Source organism: Physeter macrocephalus, chromosome 18 (genome assembly GCF_002837175.3).
Source record: "Physeter macrocephalus isolate SW-GA chromosome 18, ASM283717v5, whole genome shotgun sequence".
Lineage (NCBI taxonomy): Eukaryota > Metazoa > Chordata > Mammalia > Artiodactyla > Physeteridae > Physeter > Physeter macrocephalus.
Window position 1 is genome coordinate 65,218,485 of NC_041231.1, and position 13,695 is coordinate 65,232,179.

The 13,695-nt window shown below is 45.8% G+C and overlaps 1 protein-coding gene and 1 long non-coding RNA gene across 6 annotated transcripts in view; one reads left to right on the forward strand and one right to left on the reverse strand.

Annotated features, from left to right (window-relative positions):
* DST (dystonin) overlaps window positions 1-13,695 on the forward strand; it is a 512,931-nt gene that overhangs the window by 109,702 nt on the left and 389,534 nt on the right. For 3 of the 4 annotated variants that reach the window (XM_055079784.1, XM_055079785.1, XM_024121802.2), the window contains exon 4: window positions 1,721-1,928. In XM_055079784.1, coding sequence (XP_054935759.1) covers window positions 1,721-1,928 — 208 coding nt within the window. Of the gene's footprint in view, window positions 1-1,720; window positions 1,929-7,910; window positions 8,371-13,695 lie in introns of those variants that run through there. The other variant, XM_007107817.4, reaches the window with a different exon arrangement.
* Window positions 1,760-7,609, reverse strand: LOC102995535 (uncharacterized). 2 transcript variants are annotated; one of them, XR_003676768.1, is made up of 4 exons: window positions 7,384-7,609; window positions 5,315-5,401; window positions 4,148-4,225; window positions 1,760-1,847 (listed from the first exon to the last, which is right to left on the reverse strand). It is a non-coding gene; the product is annotated as an uncharacterized lncRNA (long non-coding RNA). The 2 variants fall into 2 exon arrangements; XR_003676767.1 differs by having other exon boundaries at window positions 1,813-1,898.

Here is a 13,695-nt window from a genome sequence, read left to right on the forward strand (position 1 = left end):
GCCAGAAAGAGAAAAACAAATATCGTATATTAACGCATATATGTGGAATGTAGAAAAATGGTACAGATGAACCTATTTGTAGGGCAGGAATAGAGACGTAGACGTAGAGAATGGACATGTGGACATGGGGTGGAAGGGAAGGGTGGGATGAATTGGGAGATTAGGTTTGACATAAATACACTACCATGTGTAAAATAGATAGCTAGTGGGAACCTGATATAAAGCACAGGGAGCTCAGCTCGGTGCTCTGTGACAACCTAGATGGCAGTGGGGGGGGGGGTCCAAGAGGGAGGGGATACAGGTATACATATAGCTGATTCACTTCATTATACAGCAGAAACTAACACAACATCGTAGAGCAATTTTACTCCAAAAAAAAGACAAAAAATAAATGATGGTGTTGGCCACTAGAAGTGAATAAGGACTGTCATGGCTGAATAGATGGAGGCGAGGTCCTCATTCACTTCTGGTTTATTCCACATGCCTTGGGATGTTGTCACACAGCCTGTTTTTGCTGCGTCACCACTGCTTTTGTGAGCAGCCCAGGGTTTCTACTCTGATGGGAGCACGCCACTGCCTGCCACCGGCTTCGTAGGAATCTGAGGCTGCAAGTTCCATTTCAGGAATTCGAGTTCCACCAGTTTTGCATCTGGAGCCTCAGCAAAGTTCTAAATGGGGAAGTGAAGATTTCCCTTGGATGCTTTATCTTGTTTAGAACCCTGTTCACAGCACAGATAGTCAGCATCCTCGTTTCCATGGTAAGCTGGTGGCTCCCTAAATCATCACAAACTTAACTCAACCAAGGAGGAAGGGATAACGTCTGGTGCCTTTTCCCTGTGGAGATGACAGAGCCCTTTAATGCGAGATACGCCCTGCAGACCGGCTCCTGTTCCTGGAAGGGAGACTGAGGTCAGGCCAAGCATGTGGGTCAAAGCCTCACGTTTCTCATTTCACTGTGTAATGACCAGGGGCGGAGGGGAGCTGCTGCATCATTCTCATTTCCGTCACTGGCAGCTGTTACTTTGCTAGTAGTTTAAATGATCTCAAGAACTCTAAGCTGAGTTCAGATGTTTGTTTGTTGGCGCTGCCTTCGGCTTCTGAAAACAGTCTTTTGTGTCCTCCCGGTCTTCAGAAAAGGCTCTTCTCAGAATCAGCCCTTCCTCCCTCCTTGCTCCCTTCTGGGATCCAGCTTCAAGCTCAGGAAGAAAATTAACTAAAGAGGACGAGGGGCTCAAACCTGGTTAAGGGGAGACTCCGACTGGAAACGGAAAGGAATTGGGACTCAGCATCCTGCATTTGTGCTTTGTTTTTGCAACTTGGAGTGAGTTCCCTTAATGAATTAAGCAGCAGGCTAGTAATGGAAAATATCGGTCCTGGCCTGGTGGGGGAGCCAAATACTATAGGTTTGTAACAGGAAGGCTGTGGATTCTGGCTTCATTGTTGGGCCAGTCATTTGTGAGCTGGTGGCCGGACCGCAGGCCACACACTGGGTGCAAATTTCCATGAACCGGAGCTTCCCGGGGCTTGTGGCCGGTGTCGGAGCCGTGGCCCAGGGAAGATGGTGAGCCTTGGGTGTCGGTTCTGGTGTGGGTCCCCCGTCCGCGCTGAAGATGAGGCAGGATGCCGGACTCCGTTTGGGGGCAGGGAGGGGGCTGCTGAGATGGACGAGCCGACGTGAGTGTTTTGCTGTTGATGCTTTTTTCTGTGTCATCCCCTGTAGAGTTCCGGGAACGCGTCCTACCGCTGCTCGATGTCTTCCTCTGCGGATTTTTCCGATGAAGATGATTTCAGCCAGAAATCTGGCTCTGCATCTCCAGCTCCTGGAGATACCTTACCCTGGAATTTGCCTAAACATGAGAGATCGAAAAGAAAGATCCACGGGGGCTCGGTGCTGGACCCTGCGGAGAGGGCAGTGCTTAGGATAGCAGGTAAGAGCAAGTGGGGGTGGGGGCAGGGGGTAGAGGGAGGTGCGAGGAGAGTTGCGGAAATTCACCCATGGGATCCCCGGGGGCCCTGTCTGGCTGGGAGCTGATGCTCTGGGCAGAGATCTGCACTCAAGGTGGAGGAGGAGGATGACCATGTTTACTTTCTGTCCTGATTTATCAAAAGAGCGATTGGCCCTGCCTGCTGGTGACTAAGCTGTTTGGCCCTGTCTTCTAGTTGGAGGAATCGATACCTTTGAAACCAAGGGGATATTTACAGGCATCTGCACTGAAGTTTCCTATTTATGTGCAGTCGCCACCGTGCCAATCTGAAGTATTAACTCAGTGATTCCCGGTGTGTTTGCTGGAAGCTTCGTTTCCATGTTTGCATAGGAGCTCTGAGCGACCACATTTAACGGGGGCAGTGGGGGGTTTAGATTCCTGGGTTCTGGTACCCAGAATTGCGGAGGGTATTTTAGCAACCTGGATGCGGTTTTGTGTGTGTGTGTGTTTTTTTTTTTTTAAGTGTAGCATCTCTGTCAGCATCATGTGTTTGTAGCAGCTTCTGCCCCTGGTGCTTTTGAGGGTTTAGCCATCATGCATCCCTGATTAATTAATACCTGGGAGGGGCCAGTGTTTCTGTTCTGTTACCCAGTGTTCCCTTGCACTGCCTTTAGGTCCCAGAAGTGATGGCTTGTTTTACTTGGCTGAAAGCTGAGCCTGCTGTGGAAATCTATCCCCCCGCCTGCATTGCCTGTGTGGTTTGTGTGTATGTGAGCTGTGCTTTCTGGGGTGGTTGTTCCTCAATTTTTTTCCTCAGAAATGGTAATGGGGTAGATTGGGGTGTGTCTTCAGGAGCTCTCTTGCAAAGGCCAAAGGCCAGGTGTTTATTGAAGTTGGTTTCTGCAGCGGATCTGGCCTATCCCACCTCCCCCACTCTCTCCCCCAGGCCCCTTCCCACTCAGTTTCTTTTGCCTCCCCCAACATGCAAAGTTGGAACTTGTCCTCCTTTGGGGGTTGGGGGGGTGGCTGGAGGGGACTAGCTCAGGTCCCAGCCATCATGGCGGCTGAGAGTCCCCCTAGTGTCCCCCAGTGGGATTTTCTGATTACGGGAAAAACAAACAGGGCCCAGCCAGCCATTCTCTAGTCCAGGTTTCTGGGGCAACAGCTTTGAGCTTCTTCTGGCTTCTGTTGTGAGATGCTGGCTGGTCTCACCCAGGCCTTCAAAGAGGAGGGTGGAGGGGGAGAATGGGGTGGAGGGAGGATGGAGACAGCTTGGGAGTCAAGTGAGAGTGGGCAGGGGTGGCCTGGGAGAGGTGCAGAGCTGGGCGAGTACCAAAAAGTGTTTGGCCACCGAGGCCTGATTCCTTGCCCTGTCAAGATACAGCCAAGGGAGTGGAGGAGACAGTGCCAGAACCCCAGGGTACCAGCTATTTGGCTCAGCAGAAAGGGAAGATGGGTGAAAGGCGGGGGTGTGAGAAATTGCTGGGGCTTTGTAGAAAGCCTGGGATGCCTGTCCTTTGCGTTTTTACGGAAGGTACAAGGTCCTTCTGGCTTGAGAGTTTTGATAGAGGTGGCAGAGACGGGTATTTTGCTTTTGGTAGTGAAGGAAGGTTTATGAGAGAAGGAAGGGCATATGTTTGTCAGGGGGAATGAGGTTATATAAACTAACAAACAGGAAGTCAGGAGAGGCTGGTGGTAGTAGTGGTCAGTTTACACTGCCGGTATGGAAGGAATGGAGGACCTGGGGGTTCTGCTAGGTGCAGTGGACAAGCGGGTGCTGGGGTCAGTAGACTGTAGGGCTCTGGGAGGGCAGGGGCCATGTCTTACTCGTTGTAAAAGGTTTACTATGAAGTTACTGGTAGTTGGTGCACTGGAGACCTCTGAGTTACATACTTTTAAGATTATATTAATTCTTCAAAAATATAACAAAACAAAATAAAACAACAAACAGAATACGCATCCCTAGTATGGACATGTACTACTTACTGTGTTTAAAATAAATATTGGTAAATTGGCTGTTGCCACACAAATCATAATCATTTCATCACTGGCCCCAGCATAGGCTCAGGGGCCAGTCTGCAAATATCTGTTTCATTGTCATGTGGCTAAACTGTGAAATCCAGATAGACTTTGTGTTAAATTTGCCACAGATCATCCAGCGTGAGGATAAGGAAACAGGGCATCTGAGGCCATTTGGTGCAGTGGGTAGTTGGGAAACATACCATTCAGATTTCAGCTTCTCATTTTATTAGGCATTTTCACACTTGGCCTGAAACTCGTCCTGTCGGTGAAGTTCATCCCTAGTAGGAGACGGGGCAAGGGTCAGAAATGGTGTGAGGATGTCCATCCATCATGTTCGTTACTTAGTAATAAAGGAATTGAAAGTCTCATATTTTTATTTGTTTTTAAGGTCATAAAAATAAAACAGAATGAAAATGTCTAGAGTCAAAAAGACCATATGGTCAGGGGGAATCCCTTAAGTCATTCACATTTAAGACATATTTATTAAGCCTCTGGGATAAAATGAAGATAAGCACACAGTTCTGCCTTGAAAGAAGTTCTAGTATTACATGACCATGGATGTGCTGTGAGACAGTTACAACACGGGTGAGAGATTAGCTGTAATGGCTGTGAGTACCTGTATTAAAAGAACCCAGCGGAGAATCTAATGACCTTGGATGGAGAGGGAGGCATGGGAGGTTCCTGAGATGTTCCTGAGAGGATCACCTTTTGAGGGGAGATTTAATGAGCTTGATGGACTAGAGTGAAAGGGAAGGCCACTTCCGAGGGATGGAGCTACAGGAACACAGCAGGGAGATGGGTTCAAATGGAAACTGCAAGTCATCTGTGTAGCTAAAGTCTGGGATTTGTAGGGAAGAGCAGAAACTGTCAAGGTGCTTTCGGGCAATTCCAAGGAGATTGGACTATTCATGCTGTAACTGGTGGGGAATCACCTGAAGATTTTTAAGCAGTACAATGACATAATCAGATGTACATTTCCGAAAGTCTTTTTGGTGATGGTGTCACATGTGTGATACTTATTATTTTTTTTTTGTGTGTGGTATGCGGGCCTCCCTCTGTTGTGGCCTCTCCCGTTGCGGAGCACAGGCTCCGGACGCGCAGGCTCGGCAGCCATGGCTCACGGGCCCAGCCGCTCCGCGGCATGTGGGATCCTCCCGGACCGGGGCGCGAACCCGGTTCCCCTGCATCGGCAGGCGGACGCGCAACCACTGCGCCACCAGGGAAGCCCCTGATACTTATATTTTTAAAAGTGCTTTTGCATTTATTGTAGTGTCTTCATTTTAAAATCTGAGACTATAATATACGCCCTTCTGATCTCTCAGTGAGAATGACATGGTAACATGGAAAGAAAGGGGCTTTGTACCCACCTTAAATGCCTTTAACATCATCGTAAGACAGATCTGCTGTTCTTACTTGCAGGATACTGTAAGTTGGGGTTTTCAGTCTTGAAGTGCCTGTAAAGGTACATGGTTTGTTAGTGACAGTGTTATTTTAAAGTATGGATATTTGACCCATGTGAATTCTTTGAAGTTAGAATGGAAGGACCTTGGCAGAGTCAGACTTTGGACTTTAATTCTTCCTCTATCATGAACCAGTTGTTTTAAAGTATGGATATTTGACCCATGTGAATTCTTTGAAGTTAGAATGGAAGGACCTTGGCAGAGTCAGACTTTGGACTTTAATTCTTCCTCTCTCATGAACCAGTTGTGTTTTCTTGGACAACTTACTGAACATTTCTCAGCTTCATTTTCTCTATCAAAAGATCATGGCTGTGGTGATTAAAGTAGTAAATGCAGAACATTTTGCAGATTCCCTGGCACATGGAAAATGCTCTATAAATGACAGCTGACTGATGGCTGGATGCTCTCATAAGCACCTAATATGTTATTTCATTTAGATTTCCCAACAATTTTATGAAGTAGGTACTATTATTTTCTCCATTTTTCAGTCCAGAAATCTGCTGAGAGAGGAGAGACTCTTCCCTAGGTCATAGGAAGTGGTTGAGCTAGGATCTGAATTCAGGCCATCTTGACTCCAGAGGCCAAGCTCTTAACTGCTCTGCTTTTGCTGCTTCCCTATGGAATACACTATTATTATTAGCAGATTGATCCTTTATTATCTTTCCAAGAATGCATGGGGTAAAGGCTGTTTTTACCAACAACCCCAAATGCTGCTTGTTCATTTTGACTGGTTCCTTCAACAGACAGTTAAAATCACTGCAGTGTGCAGTGATTGTATTCACAAAACTGGGTGCTACTGGGTGTCAATTTCTGATGAAGGATCAGACTATGCCCTTAATGACCTTACTCACTGTGAGGGAGACAAGACAGTTTTGAGAGATCTCCATTTGTATATATGTGGTCTGTATATGGGATGACTCCTAGGGGTCGAATTGCTAACCCTTTCATTTCCAGAAGGTGTCCCATATGATCCCTGTTTGTTACTTCATGAACTACTGTGTACATAAATACATGCCAAGTTGCAAGAAAACTCTAGTGATCCTAAAGGCTTAGTGGATCAAACTCAGATCAGTAGTCAGGACAGAAAAGAGAAGTGTGGTCTTGCTCTGTTTGGAGTAACAAAAATAGGCCAGTTACTGATGAGAAGTAAAACTTTCCAATTCTAACTCAAGTAAGTTTTATCAAGAGTATACAGTTTTCCAAGAGTACTCATTCCCATCTAACAATTCATGGAAAATTATCCAGATTCACATCATTGAAAAAGCAAAAAGAATCATCAAGGACAAAAAGTCAGTACTTATGAAAGAAGAAATAGGAAGGGGAGATGTGGGCAGAGGTGAAGTTGTCATAAAACAGAGTCAACAATGAGCTGGTTCATCTAATAATGATAACAACAACAACAGCTAACACTTACAAAGTTATCATAATTTGAGATATCACAACTTTATGATATGATGATATATGATGAACTGTATGATATTATTATCCTGATGAAGGCAGGATAAGTAACTTGGCCACATCACATAGTTAGTCGGGAGCCAGGATTCCTTCCAAGGCCGGCTGACTTCTGTCAGTACTCTTAAACACACCTGCTTACATGTCTGGGTACCAACCGGTTTCTCCAGTGGACTCTTAAACTCACCACGTTAGTATATGATAGATGCCAAAGCGAAGGGAATTGTACCCATTTTACTCACATTCAGTGGAGACCAGTGCTGTGTGGGGTGAATAACGGTAGGGAGAAGGAGGGAGGTGGCAAAGTGAGACGGGTGCTGTGAATCGACTAGGGCTGTGGCCGCGGCAGATGCGCGGGCCGGCTCTGGGGGGCGGAAGGGAGGGACCGCCGGCTGGTCCCCGGGCCGCGGGGCGGCGGGCGCGCAGGCGCAGGCGTCTCCAGGCTGTCAGGACCCCCGCCCGCCCCCAGATGCGCCTGGGGCGCGGACCCCTGGCTCTCCCCACCGCGCTGTCCCAGCGACCTGGTCCTTCTGTGACACCGGCCGGATCGAAGAGTATTTCCCACTCTTCTCCCGGGAGCCCCGCGGGGGCTGCGCGCGCGGGTGGCGCGATCCGCGTCTTTGTTTCCCAGGCACCTGTTGTGGGTCCCAAATAGAAACCTCGCCCTTGGGACCCGGGCCGGCCAGCCAGCGTCCGGGGTGGGCGGGCTTGGCCGCGCGGTGGACCCGGTGGGCGGGCCGGAGAGGGGGCCCGGGCGCCGCGGCGCTGCCTGCGGGAGGGGCCGGGCGGCGCGGGCAGGAGCCGAGCGGGGCGCTGACCGCCGCCTCGCCCCCTCCTTTCTGCCCGCCCTCCTCTCTCCCCCGCTGTGCCCTCCCTTCCTCTCCCCGGGGCGCGGGCGAGTGTCTGCGGCGCGGCGGCCAGGAAATGCCGCAGATGCGCCGCGCAGCATCCCGGGCGGAGGCAGCGCGCGCGTCCTCCCGGCTCCGAGCAGGCGCCCAGCGCAGAGCCAGGGTGGCGGCCGCCTCGGCCTCCGAGGGTCCCGGCGCCCGCAGCCCTCCTCCTGTCCCCGCCGGGTCCTGGGCTCCTCAGCGCGGCGTGGCGCTGCCTGTCGCCGTCCCCGGGCTCTCCGAGATTGGCCGCTGCTGAAACCTGAGAGGACGGTGGCTCCTGGGGGCCGGGCGGCCCCACACCCGCGGCCCGCCAGGGGGCCTGGGCGTCTCCCCGGCCGGCTCTGGCTCTGCTCCCCCGGCTTTGCGTCCCCGGCCCTGCGTCCCCAGCTCTGCACCCCGGCGCTCTCCCCCAGCCTGCCCTCCTTCCGCGTTTCCATTGCCAAGGCTGCATCTTGCTGACTGCGATCCTGTCCGGGGTTCGAGCGGGAGAGGGGAATCGGCCAGTCGTCGCTTAGGTAAACTTGGGCATGGCGGGGTACCTATCCCCAGCCGCTTACCTGTACGTGGAGGAGCAGGAGTACCTCCAGGCTTACGAGGATGTCCTGGAGAGGTACAAAGGTATGTGGTTCCCCGCGCCCGGGCCGCGGGTCTTGGCAGGGACCAGAGGGGTGACCGTCGCCTTTGCTTAACCCGAGCCACCACTGCTTGGGCACAAGTAAACAGGTGTCTGGACCAGTCTTGGGAATGGACCAGGTCTTTTTGGGGTGGAATTCCGTACCCCAGCGTAGGGAGGGTGGTGGGGTGGGCGACGGCCCGTAGACGCCCTAGGACGAGCAGTACAGTGCGGGGGAGGGGTTTGGTTTCCAAGAAGCACGTTGCGTTTTCTCTCCCTTGCAAAAGCTTTTAAGCACTACGCATCATCATAATTCTTCCAGAGAGGGTGGAGACCGATTAATTCTCCATAGGATTACTAAGGCATTGCTGCTCTTGCTTGGTATGGGGTATTGGTTAACCCTATCAAAAAGGTCCTTGGCTTCTTAAATAAATGGACTGTTTCACCACTGAGAGCATCACCAAATCATTTTTCTTAAAATGATCTTATATGAAAAAAGTTTATGGTTTGTGGCTATATATCTATTCTTACGTATGATAAAGATTACTTGATAGTGTGATGCATGAAAGACTTTCGTCAGTGAGTCTGTGGTAAATTTAAACATAAAGGAGTATATTTTGAGATATTTTTCTGCCTATCCTTATGTTGGGGAAATTCTATGATAAATAGTATTGATATTTTTTTAGTATCATGTTTATTTTGACTCTATAGTTAAATGTGACGTTAGATAAAGAGCATCTTCTCATCTTAAAGGGTATTTTTGTCTCTGGAAATTATTTTTCAGTGTGTCCAGACGGTCTCCTCACTGTGGCTTCTAAGCGCTCCACACCCAGGGGTAGCTCCCAGAGCCTTAATATATTCATGGTGAATAGTGGCCTATTTCATCGGTTGCATTCAGGTGGTTTTGCATCTTTTGAATATTTGCTGTGGTCTTAAGAAACTCAATTTCTGTAAATTGAATGGGGATTATATGGTTAAAAATGCATGTATCACTAGTTTTCTATTCGTAAAAAATAGAAATATAGAATCCTGAACTGAATAATTAAATTCCAAATCCCCCCAGAGCTCAAAATCTACCCATGAATATATTTCATCTCCTTCTAGAACATGTTTTATTATTGACATTCCTTTAATCCATGTAGAATTCTGTAAACAGCACAATCAGAATTCCTTTGTGCAAGACTCTATTGTGTATGACACTACCACTGAGCAAGTGCAATGATATTTTAGGCTAAAGCACATTTGTAGCATCTGTGTGTGTGTTCATGTGCAATACACTCACGTTTACATCTGTCCTCCCATTTAAAAATAAGGTTCTTAATCAGTTGTTCCAGAACCTTAAAAATGAGAAATATTGCAATATACTAATAAACCTCGTGGAAGATGTACACCTATGTATGCTCTTTAAGGTCAGAAAGAAAAAAGTCTGAAAGTTTGAAAGTATGTACCTTTTTTACTTTTGAAAAAAATGATAGCTGTATGAATTTTTGTCCCATCAAGTTTTACCTCTGTGACACGTGGGTGATTGCAGGTGACTTGGAAAACAGACATAACTGAGGTGATTTGACTTGTCTTGAGGAAGCGGATGTTATTTAAAAGATGGTTTTTATTTGCCTTTGGAACTACAGGGAAATTGAAGACCTGGAGGCCATTGCAGTCTTCACTACACTTCATTTTAATTATAACCTAATGATCAGTACTGCACTTACATGTACACTTTTTCAAACGTATAGTCCCGAATTTCACCGAAAAAGTGAAGGTCGTTTCCTTCGTTTTCTTTGTGGTTTTAAAATGCTTAGGTCATCAATTTGTCCCCAGCTTTATAGATGTTCTGTGTTTCATCTGGATTTGGAAAGGAGAGTAAGAGTATTGGCCAGTGTATTACGTGGAAAGCTAGAGACCTGGAAAAGTCATTGTTTCCCGATGTGTTTTGAAGCCGGTTATGATTTCCCATCAGTATCCAATTCGATGACTTCATTACAGAGCTTATTATCCCGATGACTTGCTGTGGGGGCTGATCTAATCAGAAAAGAATTGTAGGCTTTGAATAGGGAGTGTCAGTTCACTCAACTTTCAAAGTACAGTTGTTGCATTTTCTGAAATCGTGCATTGTTCAAAACATTTTCCATTCCCATCTGAACGTAAGAGAGCTTATTTTGATTTTCATTTCTGCCCGAGTTCCTTGGTTCCAGGATGACTTTGCATTTGGCTGGAGTGTTATCAGGTTGCCAAGTGATCATATGCCCCAGCTGTTGAATGTGTAAGTGGTGGGGTCAGCTGTAACAAATTCAGAATCTGTGACAGAAACGTAGAATTACAATAATCTATAATGTTAGCAATTATGACTGTTAGGTTTAGAAGTTGAGAGTTTAGTCCTCAGATGGCTTTGGAAGGACTTCAGACCTAGGGGGCAAAACAAGAATAGCGGCAAGTGAGCGAGCCCTAATTATTTATGGTGTGGTCTATTCTTGGGTCTTACTTTGGTCCTTTACTTCTGAGTGAAAATAGGCAACTGTTTGCTGAATTAGAATAACACAGAAAGAGCTATTTGCTGCAGAGAAGGGTGCAGTGTCCTGATTCATATTCCAATCCCTTTGCTTATAAAATATATTCATCTCCAGGATATTCAGGGCATCTGATGAAAAAAAAATCTCATTACTTCAGCAGATTACCACAGTCAGGGTGAATAAAGGCATTTATTTTCGAATAAAACATATTTCTTTATTATTGTTTATGCTAGAAATTGCCCGTGTCAGTGGCTGTCTTTAATACCTATAGTGAATTATGCAGTTTATTTACCATGTAAATAGAAAACATTTTTAGTAGGTTAGCACAAAAGATGCAGAACATCCCTCTTGTCTTTCCTGTCAGTATAAGGAAACTAACCTACATACTGTTATTATAATTATTATATATTATTATATTATCGATATTAACTAGATGTCACTCTAATCTATGAAATTCTGCTGTTTGAGTCTATCATTGGAAGATTTTCTTTCCTCAACACATTGTTACTTTTTAAAATTGATACTAAGTGTGAAAATGAGATCACTAATGTGAACCCAATAAATTTTATTCTATACATTTTAGACTTAACGGACAAGGAAGGTAAATTATTTTGGTCCAAGAAAATGGATATTTTTCCATTGACCTGGAAATGAATCAGTTATCCCCAGACAGCTATAAAAAGGGTTTCATTATTATTCTCTATGAAAGCTGAGTGGCAGATTTCTTACTTATCAATATCTCTATCTATCTATCTATCTATCTATCTATCACTAAAAAATCCTCTTCGATTAAGAAAAAGGCAAAATTTTCTGTTTCTCATGAAAATGTTGAGGAATTGCTAAAACAATTGCTAAAGTCCCTTCTCTCATTAGAGCCATGTGATTCTGCTTATGCCCATGGTGACAAAATGAACTGAGAACTACTCACAGCCAGTAGTTTTCATTTTCAGTTCACTTTTAAGTCCTTACATAGATATGTGAATGGTCAAAATCCTGTCTTTTACTGTGTAAATTAACTCTGGTGCCGGTTGAATTGAAGCTGGAGTGTAAAGGTTTCTTTACTTTGCTTCCTTCATACAGTGTGGCCTCAGTGGTTTTGAGCTGGCTTTAGGATTCTGCAAAATCTTGATTTCAGATTTCATCTCCTCTTGGGGCTTCATAGTCAGTTGTGTAATAAGTGACCTTTAACAGGGCTATATCATAATAGTGTTGCATTGTAGCTAGTTATGACAGTATTAGTCTGAGCTTTTTCTTTTCTTTTAAAAAATGAAATAGGCTTAACTGGTAATGACTGTTAGTTAAGATTGTGTTTGGCTGTTTGTAGCAGAAACAGATGATAGTGTTTTCTTTTTCTCAGGGACTGAGAGGCCTCAGGTAGGACTGGGAGGGCTGTAGGGCACCTCTATTTGCCAGTAGGACCCAGACTCCTATGTTTCTTCTTGGCCACTTGTAGTACATCATGTGGTTGTTCTCTCATTACAAGATGGCTGCTGCTCTTCCAGCATTTGTGTCTCAATTCCAGATGGGAAGAAGGGGAAGTACAAGGACAAAGGACAAAAGATCCAGACAAGTTGATTCAGCCTCCTTTTAAAGATCTTTTTTAGAAGCCCACTTAGCACTTTTTGCTTGTATTTCACTGGCCAGAACTGTTATAGGGGCCACTGCTGTCTGCAAGGCAGACTAGGAAAATAGACATTTTAGCTGGCCCCACTTAGTGCCCTGAACAAAAGTGAAATTCTGTTGGTAAAGAATAAGGAGAGAATGGATATCGTGTTTGCAACCTGCAATGTCTGTCCTGAAATTGGAAACCTAAACTCTGGACGCATTAACAACCATAACACAATGTATGCGATTTCGCTCTAGTTGGAGAGAATATGAGAGCTCCCTTGACGTCTCTGAGGATTTTCCAGATGACACAGTTGAGTGTTTTATGATGTTGCAACATGGATTTGAAAATTAATTTCCACCAAATAATTAGGATTTAAATCGGCCAAAGATCTTGTTCATTGCCTTACACTACAAGGAACACATGTCAGTTCAGGAATGTAATGGGTTATTAGCTACTGTTAGTGAATTTAACTTTGAACCCAAAACATCACCCTCATGCTCCTTTAGTTTTTTTTTGTTGTTGTTGTTGTTCTGATTTAGCCTTATATGGTTATCTCAACATTTATTTAGTCAGGGACTTTAAAAAAAGCTTTATGCTTTTAAAAACTTTTTATTTGAACAATTTGGAGATGCTTGTTTTTCTGGTGTAATTACGGTTTCAGGTACTAAATGATATGTAAGGAAAGGTGGTGAGAGCAATTTGTCTTAATGTTAATCTGCAGCCAGGCAGAGAAGTGTTTGTGTTTCTGCCTCTGGGTCCTGTGTGCCCAGCAGCCTGGCTCTGTGGGGAGCTGGGGGGTTTGACCAAAGCGTCTTGAGACTGAGACCCTAAGAACATCAGAAGCTACAGAGGTAACACAGAGATGGAATTTGTAGGCTGTCATGTGTTCCTTTCCATTTTAGCTCCACAACTGAGTATACAAATGTATAAAACACACTGAGGCTGTCTTTTCTCCACTGTATATTCTTGCCTCCTTTATCAAAGATAAGGTGACCATATGTGCGTGGGTTTATCTCTGGGCTTTCTATCCTGTTCCATTGATCTATATTTCTGTTTTTGTGCCAGTACCAGACTGTCTTGATTACTGTAGCTTTGTAGTATAGTCTGAAGCCAGGGAGCCTGATTCCTCCAGCTCCATCTTTCATTCTCAAGATTGCTTTGGCTATTCGGGGTCTTTTCTTTTTCCATACAAATTATGAAATTTTTTGTTCTAG